General features: G+C 44.3%; 1 protein-coding gene across 1 annotated transcript in view; it reads right to left on the reverse strand.

Moving 5' to 3' along the window:
- The window catches only part of PCLO (piccolo presynaptic cytomatrix protein), a 104,995-nt gene extending 89,070 nt beyond the window's left edge, over positions 1-15,925 (reverse strand). The window contains exons 1-2 of the mRNA XM_070947118.1: positions 15,720-15,925; positions 775-1,948 (exon numbers count right to left, since the gene is read on the reverse strand). Of these exons, the coding sequence (XP_070803219.1) occupies positions 775-1,948; positions 15,720-15,925 (1,380 nt within the window). The remainder of the gene's footprint in view (positions 1-774; positions 1,949-15,719) is intronic.
- Positions 15,926-23,066: the final 7,141 nt, after the last annotated feature.

Genomic DNA, 23,066 nt, shown 5'->3' on the forward strand with positions numbered 1-23,066 from the left:
ATTCTAAAGATTATTGAAGCAAAATGCATTATTTTAACTTTATTTATATGCATAAAGAAGCACCGTGTACGCCCCATATACATATCAGACATCAGTTGAGGTTTTTCTGTATGCATGTGTGTATACACATATACACTGAATTCCCATTAGGTTAGCTGCCACAACAGGTAAGTGCTTGTGCAAGTTCTAACCGAAAGAGCATCACATCGCCTCCTCTTGTTACCCCTTTTTGCACATGGAAAATTAGAAAAAAAATCTAATCAGAGTATATACCAAATATAGTTCCAAAGGACATTTATCTTCTGTTGTGTCAGATAAAGTATAATATTATGGCCTTCTGAGAAAGGATTAACCTGTTTGACCTAAAATGGAATCAGCTACACTTCCTGCCAGTGTATTCCCTAGAAAACGTCTCAAATCATATGACTCTGTTACACCAGCAAGTCGTGGTTGCCAGGCAACATTAATACTGGTGCTGATGAAGATCTGAATTTGCTATCTTTAGGGATGCAGATTTGATGTGCAATTTGCTTGGGTGAAGAAAACTGATGTGAATTTTGATAGTGATGATACATAGAGATGCTTTAAGAGATTTGTTCGAAATAATGACAGCAATTTTAGGCAGCTTGCCATGATCAGTCTTGTTATGGAGGAACCCTGAAAAAGCTTCCATGACATTCTCAGTTCTCAGCTTGTCTGAAATTTAGCTTCCTTTCAATAATGTGTTTTTTTTAATGGGACCATACATTTATATCTTAAATGTACCGTACTTACCTCTGTTATATGAGGATTAGGATCAAAGCCGCATAAACTGCAGACTACAGTTTGACACTGGGTGCAGGTGTTATAATTGGCCTTCTCAGGAATGTGCAGGAGGAGTTCAGTGTTTGTGCAAAGTGGACAAAACGTTTTTTTTGTGGCTTGTAATCCGGGTTGTGAGGGAATCCCATGTTGCTGCTGGGAAGGCCAGGAAGGTGGATGGTCAGCTTTCATCAGCCCCGCCTGTCGCTGGGATTGAATGGTAGGCTCAGCCTGTTGGGCGGGAGGCTTCGCGGGGAGCCCAGGCTGCTGAGAGGGTTGCTTTCCAGGTCCTCCAGGCTGGGGAAGGGCTGATTTTGCGGGACCAGCCAAACGTTGCAATGGTTGCTTACTGGAGGCTGCTGGTTCAGCCTTTGCAGGACCTTCCGGCTGCTGAGCTTTCTGCTTAGAAGGAGGCGCTCCCTGCTGGGGTGTTGGTTTTTTGAGAACAGGGGACTGGGAGGCTGTTTTAGCAAGGCCCACACTAGGAGGCTTTTCAGTTCCCAACTGTTGTGGGGAAGATTTTTCAGGTTTCGTAGATTCTTGTTTTGGGATCGGAGAGGTGGGTGGTCCTGGACACTGTTTTGCTTCTTCTGCTGTTTGGCCAGAGCCTGGTTTCTGGCTTTGCTTAGGCATTCCAGATTGTAGTTGCTGCTGTGGCACCTGCTTGGGAGGTCCTGCTTTTTGTGGGGCCGGCTTGATGGGCCCATGTTGTGGACTGCTTGGCTTGGGAGATGAACGCTGCAGAGGTTGCTTGGAGAGTCCCTCTTGTTGCTCAGATCTATCCTGATCCTTTTGGGTGGGCTTCACTTTCTTGGAGCCTTCATTCTGGTTTGTATCCGAGTCAGATATCAAACCAAAAGGATTGAATTTATTTACAACTGATGTGACTGCGCCAAATGGGTTGGCATCTGAGAGAAAGCTGGGCATCATAGCTGGCTTCTGGTCATCTTTTAAATCAGTCTTTGATTTAGACTCTCTCAAACTCATGGATGATGTGCTTCTTCCAGGGACCTGTTGCTCTGTTTTCAGGGTATCAACTGTTTTACTTTTACTTAGCATAGGGCGCCCAGGATCTGGTAGCTTGCCCTGAGGATTTGGAGGCTTGCCCTGTTGCTTTGGGTGATCACTGCCATCCGGTGGAGCAGATCTGTAAAGATATCATAATATAAGCAAAGTTAACCCAATGCGATGACATCTGAATATTAGAAACCAAAACAAGAAAATGAATCCAATGTTTTAATTCAAATAAAGATGTCCTTCTCATTTCCCATCCTTCACATGCAGAGGCCATTTTCCAAATTGAGAGTATAGGTGATAGGTGACAGGTAGGTGATGCAAAATTATATATGACATTTCCTGCTGGGGCTGAATTTTATTAGCGGTGATTGTTATATTGGCTATATTTTTGATTTTCACTATAGTATGTTTATTAGTAGGACCAGCAAAAATCCAAAACAGTTGAATATTATCTAACCTGAGAAAATTCTCATCTTCAAAGAATCCTAGATTGGAAGGAATCTTGAAAGTCTTCAAGACCAGGAAAATCTCACACTATCCCAGGCCAATGTCTTTCCAACCTTCACTTCAAAACCCTCGGTGAATGAGACCCCCATGACTTCAGCAGGCAGAGAAATTCTTACACTGTTTAAAAGTTCTTGAAGAGATTACATAATGGAGCAAAAGACTAAACTGAATACCCACTTTGGACAATTTTTGTCCAACCTTTTACCCAGGCATTACACATGGTAAAGGTATGAATATATAATTCAAAAGTCAAATGAATCCCACTAACCAAGGACTGAAGTGGCTGTCTAGCTTTAGGACCGGGCACATTTTTTCAAGCTACATCTGACTTGATGATCATAATTTGTGCATGCCTGTAATATTTCAGAAACTCAACATTGCACAAGGAACGTATCAAAAGTCAAGCTTTTTATCCCTGAATATATGTCAGGTAAAATGATAGTAATGTGCATAAAGCAAAAATCAATAAAAGACTCAACTTTTAATTCTAATGTGCGCGCTGCCACTATTTTGGAAAAATGTCAGAGTGAAATTCCGCTCTCTTCAGCAGAGTGTGTTGGCGAATGGCTCTCTCTCTCTCTGAAGAATAGTTTGTTCCTTAACTCTTCTACTCTGCTTTGAGTTATGTGTTTCAGTTTTCAGCATCAACTATTAAAAGTCCTGATGTCTACAGACATTATTCCCTACTGCACATTAATTTAAAAATATGTTACTCATGACATTTAACCTATTAAAATTTCTCTGCTCTGAGAATAATAAAAATAAAGTGACCCTGCAATAATTTTTAATCAAGAGCTTCATCAGAAATGAATTGCTTTTATTTTATAAATATTAGGAACCTACAGTACTATGTTGGATTTGTCCAAATGCCAAAGTAAATTATTTTAACTGGTTAATATTTTCAGCTGGCAAAATCCTTATGACAATGGATCGCTACTGAAAAGCTTCCAAATTGTTTGTTTGAATTTCTACTAAAACATGTTCTCCACACATAACTACAGCCAGTCATAGCCAGGAAAAAATGAACCGAGTTGTAACTAAGATAGTCTTCCCACATTGGTTTCCCTGCAAATGTCTTGATGCTGGAATATCTAACATTCTAGGCAAGAAATGGCCTTTGCCCTTGACGGCTGAGATTTTGTAGAGCTGCAGTATCAACACACTTGGAGGGTATCAAATTTAGAAAAATTTCCCTTTCTTTCCAAATTAGGAGTCACTATGATCTTTGATCCCTATATCTAGCTCTGCTATGAAGTGCAGAATTAAGAGCTGATTGGCTGGATAGGTTAAAGCAAGTACATTTCAGGGATGATATGCAAAGAAGAAACTAGCATGCTAGGTCAACAAGTTGTTAGAACGAGAAGGATAATTCACTACATCTACTATAACTTTGGTTTTAACACCCGAGATCAGGGCAGAAAAGACATTACATAAGAGACCAGGCCTTTATTCATGCCAATCAGGAAGGTAAGTGTTGTGACTCCGACTCCCGAGCCTGTCCTCATGGAGGAAGAGGACTCAGAAGGTGAGGGGGAGGAATTGACAAGGCCTCCCTCTCCAGGACCCTCCTCTCTGGCAATGCCTCAGGTTCCATCCGAAGGCCAGGAGGAACAGCCTGGGATGGGCCAGGAGGAAGGCATTTCGGAGCACCCATTGATAGAGAGTGATAATGATGAATCCTGGCTTGATCCCAGGCAGCATCGGAGGGAGAAGCGTGCGCAGCAAAGGAAGAGGCGTGGGAGGGCCAGGGATTGAGCTGAGTCATTGAGCCATGCCCCACAAGGGATAAAAGGGGGCGTGATTGCTCAGCAGGCTTTGAGACGGACAAAAGTTTAAACTCTAAAGAGTCACATCGTGAATCCTGCACTTCGGCTCAGATATATTTTGGTCTAAACTCTTGTGGATAATTTGTCGCTCTGGAAACGGACTGCAGATAAGGCCTCTCCTGCTTTTTGGGAGTACTAATTGGACTTGGCAGGCGTTTTACAGTTAGCTGCCAGAACTCTCGTCTGCCAGGAATTTTGGTCTGTTGATACAATAAATTATTGGCAGGCGTGTTTGATATTGCATTTGTCTGTGTGAGGACGGGGGACAGAACAGTAAGGCTTATATGCCCTCCCATTTATGTTTACATAAAAATGTCATGCCTATACAGGGAAAGTATAGCTTTCCTGTATAAACTTCTTAGGAAATCTATCATGTAAAAATAACCATAAAAGAAGGTGTATTTATTTATTTTATTTATTAGATTTATATTGCCGCCCATTCGCCCATGGCTTATTTATTTATTTATTTATTTATTTATTTATTCAATTTATATACCGCCCTTCTCCTAGTGGACTCAGGGCGGTGCTTATAAACATACTGCCATTCCACCAAACTTTCTTTTTAAAATATTAATTTCATTTCTTCAAAACTCATTTCTACAGCTTTAAAATATAAAACGAACACAGATATTTACAAAATTAATATATAAATATTATTGCAAGATGTACGAAGAGCAGCCTAGGGTTGATTCCCAAGCTAATTGTTTCTGTCTTAACACTTAACTGAACCATGATTTAAAATTGTACATTTCAATTGTTGCTGAAAAGTGTTTTATTTTCCCTTTTTAGATATAATGTTTAGTGAATCTTTCATATCAAATTTATAAAGGTAGACATCATAAGATTCTTGTACAGGGTAACATTGAAGCAAAATTATGAAAACTTATGCTGGTACAGTGACAGTCAGTAATTACTCTAATGGTTACTTTTGATTTTCTCCACTTTACTTGCCAATAAATTGAAATTAAAGCCATCGAGTCATTTTTGTAGAATCCACAGTTTTCTTCCCTGTAAATTAGTTCCCAGCAATTTTTTTTTTTTTGCAGGATTCTCTGTGTAAAACCAATGCATCTTCTTCTTCTCCCTCCCTCCCCACACTTCAAATAAACTATAAATAACAAAATATTTTAATTATTAGCTTAAAAAATCTCCATCTATGGAGAGAAACACACAATACTAAGTCCTAATCGAAGAGTACACATACCAATTAAAAACAAGCTACTTGTTGCATAGGTAAACCAAACCAGATTTTTTTAAAAAAACACCACCACCAGTGCAGGAACAATGACCAAACAAGAACATCACATTCACCCCAATAAACCTTTGGATCAGCCATTAATATCCTATAAAGGTATACTATAACTATTTCAAAATCATCACTTACAACAATATACCATAAAAATAATCTTCCTACAAAATAATATGACAAAAACCCTAGAAAAGAATATGGGTTAAAAAACTGCTATCGTTTTAGATTATTGATTTTTAGATGCTATTATCTTCTTTGTTTTTTGGAGAGAGAGGGAGAGAGGAGAGAGGGAAAAAGATGTAACAGTGGTACTATTAAGATATTTTACTGTATGTGGCCTTATGGCTGTAATAAACAGATTTAATTGAATTGAATTAATAGATGCAATTGCATCTCTCACAAAAGGATGTGTTAAGAGCAGAAAAGTTTTGATCCCTCACAACATATCTTGTCCACGCAAGCCCTCACTTGCTAAAAATATATCTATAACCAAAGGTTACACTTCAGAAAAGCACATAAAAGTGCCTACATATAAATTACATAAATATAAATATTTATAATATAAATACATTTATATTATAAATATATTTATATAAATATTACATAATATTACATAAATAAATATTACATAAATATTACATAAATAAATAAATAAATAAATAAATAAATAAATAAATAAATAAATAAATAAAATAAAATAAAATAAAATAAAATAAAATAAATAAAATAAAATAAAATAAAATAAAATAAAATAAAATTTATATCAACTGATTGAAGATAAGTCTCTGGAAGGGATCATCTAAAGGAACCAGATGTACTTTTGATGTGACTAAACCACTATGACCAGAAGTGGAAAGGAGTAAAGTTTAAAAACCAACTTCAAATTTTCCTTATCACCAGAAGCCATGTGAACTGATGGGAATAGATATTAAAGCTGGAGAAAAGAAGAGGGGGCCTCTAAAAACAAGCCACCCCATTTCCCCATCTCGAAGTCATCCCAAACCCTGAAGAATGGACCACATGAAAATTGCCATTAGGCCAAACCTCGAAGTGCAAAATTGGGGTTATTCCCCCATAAGGAAATTGCACTTCGATTTCATAGAATGCATAGAGCCAATGAGCTTTATACACTAACATTAGAAATGGCTAAGGGGAGGAAGACTGACATATCTTTATATATACATATATATATATATATATACATATATATGCCAGTGCCAGTAAATTCACCCTGCTTTTGTTTTTCTCTCAAGAAAGACCAGCATTTCTTAACATTTCATCAACTGACTTGTGTGTATTTTAATCTGGATAATCTATGCAACAGTGTTGAATTGTAATTTAAAAGCTTTCTGAATTCTGAAAAACAACTGTGTACATACGCCAAATGGTTTAGGCCTGAGGTGACACAGAGTGCATCTGTAGAGGGCATTTGCTGCCTAGCAATAGTTTTTCATCTGTTTAATACTTCTGCATATCAAAAGGTTGGCATTTTAAAGAAAGCAGCCAACATTCTCTTCTGACTGAAAGGTTCTGTCATTTAACTGTCCCAAATTTCTGAGAGAGAGAGGAAAAAGCATTCAAGTTCAGCTAAGGGCATTCAGTCTCATCCCTCATCCCTCTAAATCAAAAACCCTCAGTATTTTAGCACAAATATTCCTTCATAAGGAACAAAATGCGTCAGTTATACTCCATCCAGCTCACCGTCTGCCCCATGCTAAACCATAGTGGGGGAGGGGCTTTAGCTAAGGCCACAACTGGAGACCCCAGGGAGGGTCCGGTAAATCTTTAGCCACTGAAGTCCAGCCTGCCTCGCAGGGTTGCTGCAATGGAGATTAAAAGAAAGGAGAAAAGGCAGCAGGCACAGGAGGATGCAGACGGTGATTGGCCCATTTAATTTTGTAAAACATGGCTTAGGACTTGAGGGAACTCAGCTAATTGTGGCTTAATTATGGTAAGCCATAATTAAGCAAGTCTTGAACTAGCATGATCTGTGAATTGGATCCTAAAGAGATGAGTTTAACTTTCTATGTGGAATCTTAGATTGGAAGGGATTATTAGGGCTATCAAGATCAACCACTTGCATCCCTAGCAGATTTCAAAAAAGGGACAGAATAAAAATGTACATTAAAACAACATGGTCATATACATATTTACTGAGGATACAAAATTATAAACAATTTAGCAGTGGTCCTGACTTCTAATGCTAGTAATAACATTTGTAAGGTCCTTGATCTATTTTGTCATGGTTCTGGTTTTATTTTATATTTTTATTTCTCTGCCACCCAGAGTTCCTCTAAGAGCATTTCTCTCCTTCCCTTTTCCTTGCAGCAGGGAGAAACTCAAGGTATGTTTTCCAGAGCTGTTGTGTCATTCGAACTAGGCAGATCAACTAAGTTCATGGAAATAGGTATCCTTCAAATCCAGCTTTATTTACAAAGCTGGCTTGTTTCAACTAACCACAGTTAAGACTGTGGATTTGGGCCTAATGCAAAATGCTAATTAATCTGAAGTAGAAGAAATAAAGCCTGAGGTTTGCTGTGCTATTACAACATTAAACAATGTTTTAACCTTTACAGAGGTAAACAATTTTCATACTGTTTCCTAGCTATCTATGTTCATGCCCATGAAATTACCAGGAACTGAATCTGACTTGGGGAAGATTTCTCACACTTATTGCAAATCTGTTGTATCTATTGGGCCTACCCTGATTTTGTCCCATATAATTCCAGTTCAGTTTCAGAATTTTGATTAAACTAACTCATAAAATGAGCAACTACGTATACGAATCAAAACCACTCTGGGATTATACTATGCAGGCTGATTCAGAACAAGCAAAGCAAAATATTTCCTCATATAGTGCCCAGTGAAATACAGAAGTTTCTACCGTTATGATGTGATGGTGGCTATCAAATCTTTAAATGTTAGACAAATTTATGGCCAGCTAGTACAAGAGCCACATACTGCCTACAGAATCAGAGCCTCTTTGTGAGCTTCCTTTAAGCATCTGGTTAGCCATTTGTGTGGGAAACTATGTTTAAATATGAACAAAAAAAGCAGCAACAATAGACACGCATGGGAGTACAGGTGGGTTGAGTATGTTGGTACATCCCATCTTCTTTACTATAAACATTTAGATTTGCTCAAGATCCTGTGAATTATTTATTTATTTATTTATTTATTTATTTATTTATTATTTAAATTTTTATACCGCCCTTCTCCCGAGGGACAGCCACAATAAAATAACATATCTCCATAAAATTTAAAAACAGTTTAAAACATATTAAATAATTTGGCCCTTATATTAAAAACTAAAAAACTAAAACACCCATTAAAATTCATTATTTAAGCCAGCCCAGCCTGTTGAAACAGTAAAGTCTTAAGGGCACGGTGAAAAGTACGTAGGTCAGGGATCATACGTATCTCTGGGGGCAATTCATTCCAGAGGGCAGGTGCCCCCACAGAGAAGGCTCTCCCCCTGGGGGTCGCCACTCGACATTGTTTGGCTAACGGCACCCTGAGGAGTCCCTCTCTGTGGGAGCATATTGGCTGGTGGGAGGCTATCGGTGGCAGAAGACGATCTCGTAAGTACCCAGGTCCTAAACCATGGAGCACTTTAAAAATGGTAATCATCACCTTGAATCACACCTGGAAGACCACCGGGAGCCAGTGCAGCTCGCGCAGGAGAGGTGTTACATGGGTGCGCCGTGTCGCTCCCATAATCACCCGCGCGGCCACATTCTGGACCAGCTGGAGCCTCCGAGTGCTCTTCAAGGGGAGACCCATGTAGAGAGCATTACAGTAGTCCAGACGGGAAGTGATGAGGGCATGAATGACCGTGCGCAAGGCGTCCCGGTCCAGAAAGGGACGCAACTGGTAAATCAGGTGAATCTGATAAAAAGCCTCCCTGGCCACCACCATCATATGATCTTCTAAAGACAGCCGTGCATCCAGGAGGACACCCAAGTTGTGAGCCCTCTCTGTGGGGGCCAAGATCTCACCCCCAATAGTCAGCGATGGAGCCAGCTGGCTATACCAGGATGCCGGAAACCACAGCCACTCGGTCTTGGAGAGGTTGAGTCTGAGCTTGTTTCTCCCCATCCAGATCCGCACGGCCTCCAGGCACCGGGACATCACATCAAGGGCATCATTGGGGTGGTCCGGGGTGGAAATGTACAGCTGAGTATCATCAGCGTACTGGTAGAACTTCACCCCAAAACCACGGATGATCTCACCCAGTGGCTTCACATAAATGTTGAACAGGAGGGGCGAGAGGACCGACCCTTGCGGCACCCTACAAACAAGGCGCCTTGAGGTCGACCTCTGTCCCCCTGCCAACACAGATTGCGTATGGTCGGAGAGGAAGGAGGAGAATCACCGCAACAGGGTGCCCCCCATTCCTAACCCCTCCAACTGGCGCAGCATGATACCATGGTCGATGGTATCAAAAGCTGCTGAGAGGTCTAATAGGACCAGGACAGAGGAACAACCCCTGTCCCGAGCCCTCCAGAGATCATCAACCAATTTTTTTTAGAACAAAACATTAAAAACCCATACACTCCATTCCATGGCCGGGTCTCGCAAGATTGTCGTAGCGAGATCAACGGCCCCAGGTCTGCTGGAAAAGCCAGGTCTTCACCGCTTTCTGGATGGCCAATAGGGTGGGGGTGGTCCAGATCTCAGGAGGTAATTGGTTCCAGAGAGCCGGGGCAGCCACAGAGAAGGCCTTCCCCCGCGGGCCCGCCAACCAACATTGTTTAGCTGATGGGACCCAGAGAAGACCAGCTCTGTGGGATCTTACCGGTCGCTGGGAGCTATGCGGTAGAAGGCGGTCTCGAAGATAACCTGGCCCTGAGCCATGTAGGGCTTTAAAGGTAATAACCAACACCTTGAATTGTGTCCGGAGACCCATAGGGAGCCAGCTCGTGGAGAATTGGTGTAATGTGAGTGTATCTAGGTGCACCCACAATAGCTCGTGCAGCTGCATTCTGGACCAACTGTAGTCTCCAAACACTTTTCAAGGGTAGCCCCATGTAGAGCGCGTTTCAATAATCCAACCGTGAGGTGACAAGGGCATGAATGACTGTGAGGAGAGCCTCCTGATCCAAGTAGGGTCGCAATTGGTGCAGCAGGCGAACCTGTGCAAAGGTCCCCCTAGCCACAGCAGTCAGATGTTGTTCCAATCTTAGCTGTGAGTCTAGGAGGACATCCAGATTGCGAGCCTGTTCTCAGGGGGATGATTTCTCCCCCCACCAGGACCAAGGATGGACAATCGACATAATCTTTAGGAGGCAGTACCCACAGCCATTCAGTCTTGTCTGAGCCAGGCTCAAGGTTGACTCAGCCTTCCATCCTTTCTAAGGTAGGTAAAATGAGGATCCAGTTTGTGGGGGCAATAAGCTGACTTTGTATAAATATACAAAAGTATGAAGGCTATTGCTTAATGCATTGTAAGCTGCTCTGAGTCTCCGGAGAAGGGCGGCATATAAATCAAATAAAAAAATAATAATAATTAAAAAAAAAACCACTGCAACATGGTGCCTCCCACTCCCAACTCCCTTAGTCATCCCAGAAGGATACCATGGTCAATGGTATCGAAAGCTGCTGAGAGGTCAAGAAGCACCAAGATAGAGGAATGTCCCCCACCTCGGGCTCGCCAGAAATCATCCATCAGCATGACCAAGGCAGTTTCCATGCTGTAGCCAGGCCTGAAGCCAGAAAAGGGTCCAGATAATCCGTTTCATCCAATGACCACAGGAGCTGAAGTGCCACCACTTTCTCTACAACCTTTCCCACAAAGCATAGGTTGGAGACTTGCCGAAAGTTCTTTAATTCTGCTGGGTCCAGGGAAGGCTTCTTGAGGAGGGGCCTTACAACCATTTCCTTTAATGGTTGCGGGAAGGACCCCTCCTCAAGGACGCGTGGAGCCAGCCTCGTGTCACCTCCCTGCTGGCTGAAACCAGGCAGGAGGGGCACGGGTCCAACAAACAAGTGGAGGAACTCATCGCACCTACAGCCTTGTCCACTTCCTCAGGAGTCACCAGCTCAAACTCCTCCCACACAATAGGACTAAGACCCGCCCCCATCATCTCGCTTGGTATTGCCCAATCAGAGTCCAGGTCCATCCGAATCTGAGCGACTTTATCAGATAGAAACTGCACAAACTCCTCAGCTCTACCCTGCAAGGGCTCCTCCGCTCCCCCTGCAATAAGGAGGGAGCGAGTCACCTTAAATAGGGTGGCTGGGCGAGAATCAGTGGATGCAATAAGTGCGGAAAAATGTGAGCACTTTGCCGCTCGTATTGCCACCAAATAAGTCCTAATAAAGGCTCTCAAGAGTGTTCGGTCAGATTCAGATTTACTGGTCCTCCAGCGTCGCTCTAGATGTTCTAGACTCTTCTGGCGCTTCATCTCCCGGAGCTCCTCGGTAAACCAGGGAGGTTTCCTGGATCCACTGCCATTGAGAGGCCGCAAAGGTACAATCCGGTCCAATGCCCCGGATGCCGCCCTATTCCAGGCAGCCACTAGGGTCTCAGCCGGACTGTGGACAAGGGAGTCAGGTATCTCCCCAAGCTCCTTCTGAAACCCCTCAGGATCCATTAGGCGTCTGGGGCGGAACCACTTAATCGGTTCCGCCTCCCTGCGATGGAGGAGTGGTGTCTTAAAGTCCAACCTCAACAGGAAATGATCTGACCACGACAAGGGAAAAACCTCTATACCCCTTAAGTCCAGAACCTGTCTCCACTGCCCCAAGAGAAACGCCAGGTCGAGCGTATGTCCCCCCCTCATGGGTTGGATCCTGAACTACTTGGGTCAGGTCCATGGTTGTCATGGAAGCCATGAACTCCTGAGCCACATCTGAGGATTTGCCAAGTGACGGCAGGTTGAAGTCCCCCAGTACCATAAGCCTAGGGAACTCTACCGCCAATCCGGATGTTGCCTCTAGCAGCACAGGTAAGGCTGTTGTCACGCAGCTGGGAGGCAGGTACATCAACAACAAGCCCAACTGAACCCATGAGTCCAACCTCAAGAGGAGAGACTCACACCCAACAATCTCCGGGGCAGGGATCCTGCAAGGACCAAGACTCTTCCGGACAATAGCTGCCACTCCTCCACCCCTTCCCTGTAATCGTGGCTGATGCAATATCTGAAACCCGTCTGGGCACATCTCTGAGAGGGGCACACACCCCTCCTGGCCCAGCCACGTCTCAGTTATACATGCCATGTCAGCCCCCTCCTCCAGGATTAAGTCCCAAACAAGGGGAGTCTTGTTAACAACAGACCTGGCATTAAACAGCAGCAGCCTGAGGCCAGGGCCCTGACATCCCAAGTCACCAGGTATACGAGGTGAGCCCAGTGAACCAAAACCAAAGGGGCCAGAACAAGTAATCACTTTGAGGCAGCGAATCCTAGTTCCCCGAGAGCGGCCTACTCCTTGGCTCCCACCATATCTACCTCTCCCAGTCATAACTGCAATGTTCTGGCTCTCCATCCCCCCAGAGATCCCCTTCCCCACCTCAGCAACCCCCCACCTCCCCAGCAGGCAAGGCACCCCACTCATACCGAACCGGAGGTCATATCTAAGCCCCCATCTGCTTCTGCTTGCACACTCAGCAGAGGGGACTCCACTCCCTGCCCCCGGCTCCCTCATTCTCCCTAATTCCAGCCATTCCAAACCCACTCCTTCAATTCTAATAATTTAAATTTCAATCTATCCCAAACCCACTCACACATACAGACACACACATTCTCCCAAGATAAAATTAATATATCGAGCAACACTAAAGGATGGTCTAAGCTTCAGAAGATGTCGGATGAAATTGAAGCAAGCCTGGGAGTGCTCTAGGGACTCTACCATGGCTTGTGAGGAGTCACATATTGAGGTATCCCAGCAAACAGCGAGTACCCTCCAGTCGCTGAGCCTTAGTCCTGTCCGATCATTTCCCAAAACCAATGGCCACTCCACCATCTTGCCTTGGGAGGCCCAGTGGATTTCACGGAAACCTCCAGTTTTTCCTTCCAATACTCCTCCTGGTTGAGGTCCAACTTTCCTCTACTCTAGGACAGTCTAAGGAGCCACAACTTGGTTCTATTTAAAAACGTTTACACGGGAATGAATCCTAGTTTTTTCTAAAGAAAACCTCTAGTCCAGGATAGCTATTTTATCAGAGGCGTGGAAAGTGAAGATTAAAAAATAACTAATCCATTGGATGAATTTCCCCAAATGAGGCACCTTTTTGATAGTATATAAATGTTGGGTGGGCAGAAAGATTTTGCATTTCAACCACTTCACAACTGAAGATAATTGGCAATGTTTCTAGGTAGAAATTAATATTGTAAGTAATGCATCATATTTTAAATCTAATTAACATACACCTCTTAGTGAAGAAAAACAAGCCAACCTGCCAACAGGTATTTAGGCATAGATAAAAGTTATTGCAAAAGATAAGCCAAGGTATACATTAACTTCAATAAAGATAGGTACAAGAATGAGAAATGGTTTAGAAATTAGTTTGTACTATTGGTAGCAGTAAGTAAAACAAAGTAATAAATAGGGTGAAACAGGAGATGGAGCAAAAATGGGAAAGTCTCCAGTCAACTAAGTCAAGATAAAAAGAACACAAAACATATAAGGCATGTGGCAGTAAGTACATAGAACAAATTGAATATCAAGCTTTAACAGGATGCAGAACATCTGTTGGTTTAGATGGCCACCTCATTCAGCCTAAATTGTAGGCCATAGATGTACCATGCATATAGTTGCTACGACGTTAGAGAGCATATAAAACATTACGTACATCAAGTAAAACATTAACCAAGCTGTATTTATGTGGGATATCTTTCTACTGTTTGCAATCCATAAAACCCGTTACTTTAGATTAAGTTAATTCCATTAAGATTGAAATATACAAAATAGGGAGAAATTGTCATTGAACAAGTAGGGCAAATAATTAGTGCTAAGTATATATATATATATATATATACTTTATATTTCCTTTAAAGAGCTATACATGTTTGCAGAGAATATGTACCAATCTGTTGAGATACTATGTTTATCTTCCTATGCAGGAAAATCTTAAAATTATTCTGTGCAGTGTCAGTAGGAAAAAAAACACTAATTTAGATCCAAACTCTGTTATGGCAAATCAATTGAACAGATAACATTTTTCAATTGTTGCATCATTTTCTTTTATAAATCATGTTACTTATATAGATTTAGACTATTTATATAGTCTAGGTGCTAAATCTAAGTCTAGGTGCTATTACATACACACAGGCTTATACAACATGTGACTGTACTGTATGTAATGCTCAAGCGGGTCTTGAACAAACCTGGTGTAACAGACCTTTTTTCACAGCCGTCATTTTGGCATGACATAGTAGGACCCACACAGGTGTCAGCAATGACAGCGCTTAGGGTTCCCTTCCATTCAGGCTGAGGGGAACCAGGGATCGGCTGTTGCTCAGGTATAAGGGGAAGTTACACCAAACATTGGCCACTTTAGCCTACGTTTTTTCTGCTTTTTCCTGTTTTTGAATAGTGCATACAAATCTCCTGTGTTTTCTGGTTGTATTCTAATAAGGAAATTTTGAGACACAATTATACCAATTGCTACAATAGCAACAACAAATCTAATGATGGCTCCAGACTTTCATTGTCAGGCTCCCAGAATGTGAGTTTGGCAAAAACGTTTTACACTCTACAAACACACCCGTACCACACCGCATATTGCACCACGGCTGTCTGCCTGCGGCTGCTAAGAAGCCTCCACAGGCAGCGGCGGGAGAGGAAGCGGCCCTTTCAGCACCCTGGACAGCTGCTGGGCCCCGCCGGCCGAGAGGGCGTCCGGAGATGCCGGCGGCCTCTGGGCGAAGGGCGGGGGAGCCATGGGCAGATCGATCCCGGTGGCCCCGCCAACCTCCCTTCATCCTCCTCATTGGCCTCAATAGGTAGCCAAGGCCGGCTGCTGCAATCCAGCGCCCGAGGGAGGAGGACTGATGTTAAGAGACGACTTCCAAACGGGGGGGGGGGGGGTGCTGCAGAGCTTCGGGCCGAGAATCAACCCCCCCTCCCCCGTGAAGCAGAAGCTGCTCCCGTTTTAGCTGAGGTAAACACCGCAGGGAGGGGGCCGGGTGGGAGGCACGAAGACCGACGCTTAGCCCCTCCACGCCGGAGGAGCCCTGGAAAGCTTTCCCACAGCGAGCGGCAGAGAGGACGGCGGGGACGGAACCCCCCTCCCCAAGGAAAGGCGGCCCGTGTGGCAGGCCCATCCTGGAGCGACCCTCTGCTCCATCGCCCCCGCCCCTCCCCCCCGGGCGTGCCTTGTCAAGGGAGGCGCCTCCGGGCCGGCGGTCTTTCCTGCGGGCAGCGCCTGCTGCGCCCTTGACATGACGGCGGCGATCTGCCTGCGCTCCTCCGGGCTTAAGCGGCTCAGGTCCCCCGCCAGGTCTCCCGCAGCGGCCCCGGCCACACCTTCGGGCAGCCCGGCCGGCCTTTCGCCGCCCTCCAGGCTGGCTTCGTTGCCCATGGTCGGCGAGCGCGGCCGCGGGCGAGCAGGGGCGGAAGCGGCCGGCGGGCGAAGGGGCAGGTGGACGCGCCCCCGGGGCCCTTCCCGCCCGGGCGCTCAGGACTCCGCGAGGGGGCTCTCCATGGCCGACCGGCTGGGCGCCTTCCGTGGTTGCGGCTGCGGCGCTGGCGGAGAAAGAGGCAGCCGAGGGAAAACATCCCAGAGTTCCCCCGCTCCGGCCGCACAGCGCATGCGCCGCCCCGGCCGCCAGGAGGGCGGGAGTGTCAGGGGGTGGGGGTGGGGGGTCCGCTGCCCGGCTTTTATCTTCGCACGCGCGGAGGCTTCTGCGTCCGTCAGGGAGGAGGCAGCCGCGCGTCCGGCGTGGAGGCCTCTGGCGCTTGGAGGGACGGGCGGCCGGGCGGGCATCGGCGTCTCCGGGGAGGCGATCCGCTTCGCTGGCGTGGCTGGTTTCTGCCGTGCGTGGCCTTGGGGCAGGCGGGGGAAGGCGGCGGGTCTCCTGCTGGCCCAGCTGTCTTATTTACGACCCAAGAGGAACAAATGCGGAAGGAGAGATCAACGGCACACACCTGCTTTGAAAGACACCCAGAAGATACACACCACCTAATGACAACTTCACGAAATGCGTGTAATGGAAGCTGAAGCTGAATGATGGTGTTCATAAACAGAGCTGGAATGAAGGCCCCCCCCCCCCCGCTCAGTGCCGGAACTGAACCTGGACCGTCCCAGCCTTAGTGGCGGCTGGTTTTCTGTGCCACAAAAGCTCCCAGGGAAGGAGTCCCCGGCTCGGTGCCCTTGGTTGCCCTGTTGCCCCTCAAGCCTTCTTTTGCCCTAACGCTCAATGAGAAGCTGCCTTCCTGTGGCTCAGACGACTTTTCTGGTTTCTGCAGTCTGGAATGGGAGAGAACTCCCTCCTCCCCCCAGGTCCACCCCCCAGATGGCCTGCTTGCTGTGGTCATAGATGGTGCGGGTTTGCGTGGCACCCTTGGCCTCTCTCCCTCCCCCTCCCTCGGCGAAGCCTCCTCAGTTCTTCAGTCTCTCTTTGCAGGAAGGGATTTTTGCTCCTCGGAAGTCCAGCTTTTCTGGACCTTCTGTAAAATGTGGCACCCAGAACCGGGCAGAGTATTTGAGACATGACTAACGCGCAGTGGAATGGATTGATTACTTCCTATGGTTTGGGAATTGTGTTGAGATAGCCTAAAATTAAGCCGGCCTTTTTCGCAGCCCCTTCGCATGGTTGATTCATAGGCAGTTTACAGTAAACTCCTCCCTCGACATCCCCACCTGCCTGTTCTACTGACTCACTGTCCCTCGGCTTGGCTGAAAGCGGAGCAGCCCCTGCTCCTCGGTAGTTTGTAACAGACGACAGCGTGCATAGAATCATGGAAAATGCCACCGCCGTTCAGGAGCAGAGTCATCTCCCAAATCCAGTCAGCAAAACTTGACACGGGGCATGAAATCAAACGAATCCAGCAGCAAAAGACAATACCAGAAGCAGCTAGGAGTTAAATTCTGAAGCAGCAATTGGGGAGGGGGAGGGAGGCACAGGAACCATTTTCAGTAAAATGTCAAATTCCTCCAACTGGGAGCACCCGTTGAGACAAACGCTTCATAGAACCTGGTATCGAGGAGAGGTTTTGGAATCGTATGACTTGAAGGTGCTTTTAAAATGCAGAGCTCAGTTAACTGGGCCCACCGTGGACACAACGCCCTTGGAGCCCAATTTCAGAGAGTTCTCCTTGGGGAACCTCCCAGCACCATTAGTCTTCCTCTCAATTTGCATAGTTGTCTATTCTTGCCTTTTAATCCCTTTGGTTCAACGTGAGTTGTTGCATTTAAAATGCATTTCATGAGTGTTGTTTTTGCACGTCTGACTGTTTTGGAAGAAATAAAATAAATCCAGCAAAATGGAAATACTGCGAGCAGTTTACATAAGCCAACGCACATCATTTCATTTCTTTGCATGTGTTGTCTGTTGTCTGTGGCAACCTTAGAGGAAATATTTCCTTCTTTGGGATGAGCAGGAATTCTCATATGGTGCAAAACCACATAATATTCTGATTCACCTGCATGGAACCTTTCATAGCTAAAGTTTCCAATCGAGTGGCCTGAATTCTGAACTGTCACCATTTTGGACTTGTTACATTTGTTACAGGATGCAGTGTAGCACTCTAGTTAGTGGGGGCTTCACAAGTGTGTTATTTTGAAAATCAGAAATCTAGATAAAAAGTCACATGAAGATTAAAAACGGTGCTGCCCTTTGACTTACCGCTCAGTATTTCGCTCAGCACTGAAGGGTACCTGGAACTGACTTCCGGTTAGAGATAAATAGAATGTGTACATGAATTTATATGAATGTTTCTTACTTACTTCCGCATTTGATTATTCTTTTATTCTATGAAAAAATTGTAATGAATATAAATAAACAATGAATTTAAACAAATGTGTTTTTCTGTGTGAAAGAGGAAGAATAGCACTATTTTTCTTTTCTTTGGGCTCCACACACCTCAGACGTTTCACCACAAAGGAAGTGCGACAGTCGGTGGCTCCATTTACACAGCCTGCTCAACCCAGTTATGTGTTTCCTTACTCGGTGATCAAGAGCAGGTGGCCAGGCTAACTCGGTCAGGAGCTGCCATTCAGGGCAGTGCAGAATCCTTTTCCCTTCTTCTGTCTGGGCCTGGGTGTGCAAGCAAGAGGGCTCTGTGTCAGCTGCAGCTTTTCCGAAGGGCAGGCAGGCAACCAGGCAGCCAGCCAGGGGTTTGCGGTTGTGACCTGTGGCTGCCCCAAAGCTCAACCGTAGGGGACACCTTGCCTTTTCTGCTCCTCCATAGTCCATCTTTGTGTCATGGCTCTTCCAAAGTTTGCCAAGTTTAGAGTTAGATGACAATTGCTCCAGTGCAGTTTGGATTCAACTGCCCCAGATCTGTCTAGTTTGGAAATAAGGTGACAATTTACCTTGTTAAGTGTGTTCTGTGAGAACATGGCCAATTTTTTATTCTGAGGTTTGATCTTGCAATTGCGGCTGCCATCTTGACTCCCTCTCCAGGGATACTTCTGCACTGATTTACTCAATATGATAGGCATTGGTTTATGCAATATTATACATTAACATGAAAATTTAATGTCTTCTTACTTCACATAATGTCTCATCCTCACATTTTGCTAAAAGTGGCACGAAGATGCATTTTATACCATCTTTAAAGAATATATTTCCAAGGCTGGATGCCATCTCGATCAGGTCATCTGGTGGGCTTAAAATAACTGGGAGAAGGAAAAAGACCAAAACCCAGAACCAAAACCAAAGCAGTAAACCTTAACACACAGAGACATAACACCTGACTCACAATAGGGAGAAGGCTGAACTGCTTAAGTCCTCTTTTAGGTTTTATTTGATTATTTTTTATTTGATTTATATACCGCCCTGCTCCCGAAGGACTCAGGGCGGTGAACAGCCACAAGATAAAACACATAAATACAAAATTTAAAAACAAAATAAAACTGAATTGAACAATTTGGCCCAAGACAGATTTAAAACACCCCAATAATTAAGAACAGATTTAAAATTTACATTTTAAAGGGGAAAGATTTAGGCCAGGCCGGCTTGATGGAATAAAAAAGTCTTGAGAGCGCGACGGAAGGTGTGCAGATCCGGGATCCTCCGTATCTCTGGGGGGAGCTCATTCCAGATAGTAGGTGCCCCCACAGAGAAGGCTCTTCCCCTGGGGGCTGCCAGTCAACATTGTTTGGCCAACAGCACCCGGAGGAGCCCCTCTCTATGGGAGCGTACCGGCCGGTGGGAGGCTACTGGTGGCAGCAGGCGGTCCCGTAGATAACCAGGTCCTAAGCCATGGAGCGCTCTAAAGGTAGTAACCAAAACCTTGAAGCGCACACGGAAGACCACTGGGAGCCAGTGCAGCTCACGCAGGAGATCCTTTGCAGCATCCTTCAAAACAAAGTAGGGAGAACCTCCTTCCCTTGGGGGTTTTCCACAAGGGAAACTTCAAGGGAATTGGACTCTGTGATCTGAAAGTCTGGAAAAATTAGAATTCCATGGTATATAGAACGCCTTTATTCCTAAGATTTTCCACTTTGCTTATTTGTCCTAAAAAGAAAGAGAGAGGGAGAGGGAGAACAGAAGCAGCCGAGGTTAAGCTCATAGTTATCTTAACATTAGAAAGCTCCTGAGATGACCTTGAGATACATATTAACTTCTCTGTAAAGGACAGTTAGTGAATTGGCCATCTTAAAAGTAGAATATCATCATTGTAGTGACCTGCTGAGTATTTATTTAATATTTTTTTCACAAGGCCAAAGTTTTCTCAGGCTCAATTCTTTTCTTTTTAAAAGAGTGAAGATATTTGGAGAAAATGGCTATTGAGTCCCTTTGGTTCCCCTTTTTATAGGGATGCTAGCTTGAAACAGTACGGGACATCATTTCTTTTGGACTTTCTCTGATAAGCTTAATAGGACCCTCAGAGTAGCCCCCATGCTTGGGGGAAAAAACCCAGCTGGAACCATCTGTAGCTGCAACTTGGTTGAAATGTCTAGATACAAGGGACATTTACTTATTTTACTTGTCCTCCAAAGTCACTGTAGCGGGCTAGAAGAATAACCTTGGGATATGGGCAGGTGGAGGAGGAGGATCCACAGTCTGGACAATGCTCATAGATTATCCAAGGTACATCTATTCTTGAGGGGGATGTTCCTTTCCTTTTGAATACAAGGGCAATTTTACCTAGCACTAAGCCAGATAAGAGAGCCAGTTTGGAGTGGTGGTCTCACTTCAGGCACAAAGCCAAGTGGCTGACCTTGGGCCAGTTACTCTCTCTTAGCCCTGGGAAGGAGGCAATGGAAAACCATTTCTGAAAACTGTAGGGACCTGTCCAGGCAGTCAATAGTAATCGAAGGCACACAGAAAAGTTTGGGTTTCTTTTAGCTAAGACTTTCATATCTAAGGTTTTGTTTCATTTGCTAAATGAGGGCTTTCTTAGATTTAGATTAGGCAGATATTCTCATTTTGATTTATTGTTCATATTATACTTTTATCATTATTAATCATTATATACAGTATTGAATGAATTTAATATTGTTCAGAAGTTCTAAATTGATACAATATACAGCACATACCTAATGTTATTTTGAAATATTTACTTAGTCTTTTCTTATAATGCTTGTGTATCTCTTAGTTTTTCTTCCTTTCCATTTTTCTTACGTTTCTAAATAGCGATTAAAATTTAAAACTGTATAAATAAAATGAATTAATATTATAAACAGAGGAAAACCTCTGAGAAAATTTCTTTTAACTTCATTCTGGAAGGCTCTCCCTGTGGTGGCGTCCATAAAATTATGACTATCCCAGACGAGTGGTTTTTTTCTGCTTTGAGAGCTGCATGGGTTGCCTGTATGTGTGTGTGTGGGTGGGTGGGTGCAATTCAAAGTTGCCACTTTTAAAGCCCTCTGTGACTCAGGACCGGGTCACTGGAGAGACCCTCTTTCCCCAGGGGCTTCTGCCTATCCAGTTTGGCCGAGAAGATTGAGTCATGAGCATCCTACGAGGGCTGCCATGAGTAAGGAAGGTTGGCTGGTGGAGACTAGGAGATGGCTCTTGCCTGCCACAGCCTGGAATACCCGCCCCCCCTTCTTCAGAAGATAGGCTGTGGCCCTGACTCTGCCCCGAGGCCTGGAAGGCCTGCCTTTCTGCCCTTTGTGCCAATTTTTAATCGCTTTATGATTGTTTGCCACCCAGAGTAACTTGTTTGAGCTGGATGGCTATATAAATTGAATAAATACATAATATGGAGGATATCTGAACCCAAAGATGTTTGTTTGCCCAGACTATTAGCTGGACAAAAGTGTATTGAAATTACAATGACATAGATTCAGTCTGTTTTTCTTCATTTTAAAGGAATCAATGGTGAAACATTTTATGTTTTATCACTGAGATATACTCTCAGGCAGTGGTGAAATCCAATTTTTTTTACTACCGGTTCTGTGGGCGTGTCTTGGTGGGCGTGGCACAAGAAGGATACTGCCAAATCTCCTTTCCCTCCCTACTCCTGGGGGAAGGATATTGCAAAATCCCCATTCCCTCCCCACTCTGAGGCCAGCCAGAGGTGGTATTTGCCGGTTCTCTGAACCAGTCAAAATGTCCACTACCGGTTCTCCAGAACCTGTCAGAACCTTCTGGATTTCACCCCTGCTCTCAGGTTGCTGTGAATTGCAATGTAACATTTAAGGACAATTAGAATGCTGAGAAGGCTCATTCCACTTAATTAGGCCCTTTTCCTTATCCGATCCTTTTATCATGATTGCTGCTTTCTATGTACTCTCTTCAGTTCTGTTCATTAAGCAAAAATGCTTGTAAAGGAGCCAATAACTTGATCTTCTCCAGTTAAATCATTTCCCTACCTATACAACGTATGCTACCATGATGCCCTTCTTACTCTACACAATGATTGTATGTATATTATTAGAAAATTATATTCTATTTTCACTCACAGTCTTAAGGTAGATAGTCTGTTTGGCCCTGGCTTGTGTTTTGCATAAATCTCTGTAGCCTCGATCTTGGTCATGGCTTTGCATGCTTTGTGAATGCAGCCAATTGTTATTTAATAAACCCTGATTAAATAAATTATAGATTAGCACATAAGAATTGTGTCTCAGAATCAAATATAGTTTGATCAATTCCAGATCAACCGCAAAAGAATAAGCCATTTATTTGGGTCAAGAAATTCATACCAGAATTTTGATTTTATATAAAAAGCTTAAAGATATTGAAGAAAAAAAATGTAATGTAAAAGGATACCACATTTTATTCCAGCTGTCTAAACCATTATTTCACCATCTAATGCAACAGAGAGTAAACAGAGTCGTCATAAATCAGTCCACTTAAGATCCTGTTGGGTCCTAAAGACATAAATTTGTCTGGCAGTGGCAGACTTTCACCTGCACCCGATCAGAAATCATGGAATCGACACCAGGACGCAAGTAAGGAACTTGCTCCTTGGAAGACAAGAACAAAGCAGCCAAGGCACTATTGTCACTACTATCAGCTGGAAGCATCAGTACATGCGCCGTATCTCAGCGTGCCACACAAATATTCCCCCACTTGATGATTTGGGCAGAAGTTCACTGACCCGCT

Source organism: Pituophis catenifer, unplaced genomic scaffold, assembly GCF_029215685.1.
Source record: "Pituophis catenifer annectens isolate HBS135680 unplaced genomic scaffold, rPitCat1.0.hap2 SCAF_7, whole genome shotgun sequence".
Lineage (NCBI taxonomy): Eukaryota > Metazoa > Chordata > Lepidosauria > Squamata > Colubridae > Pituophis > Pituophis catenifer.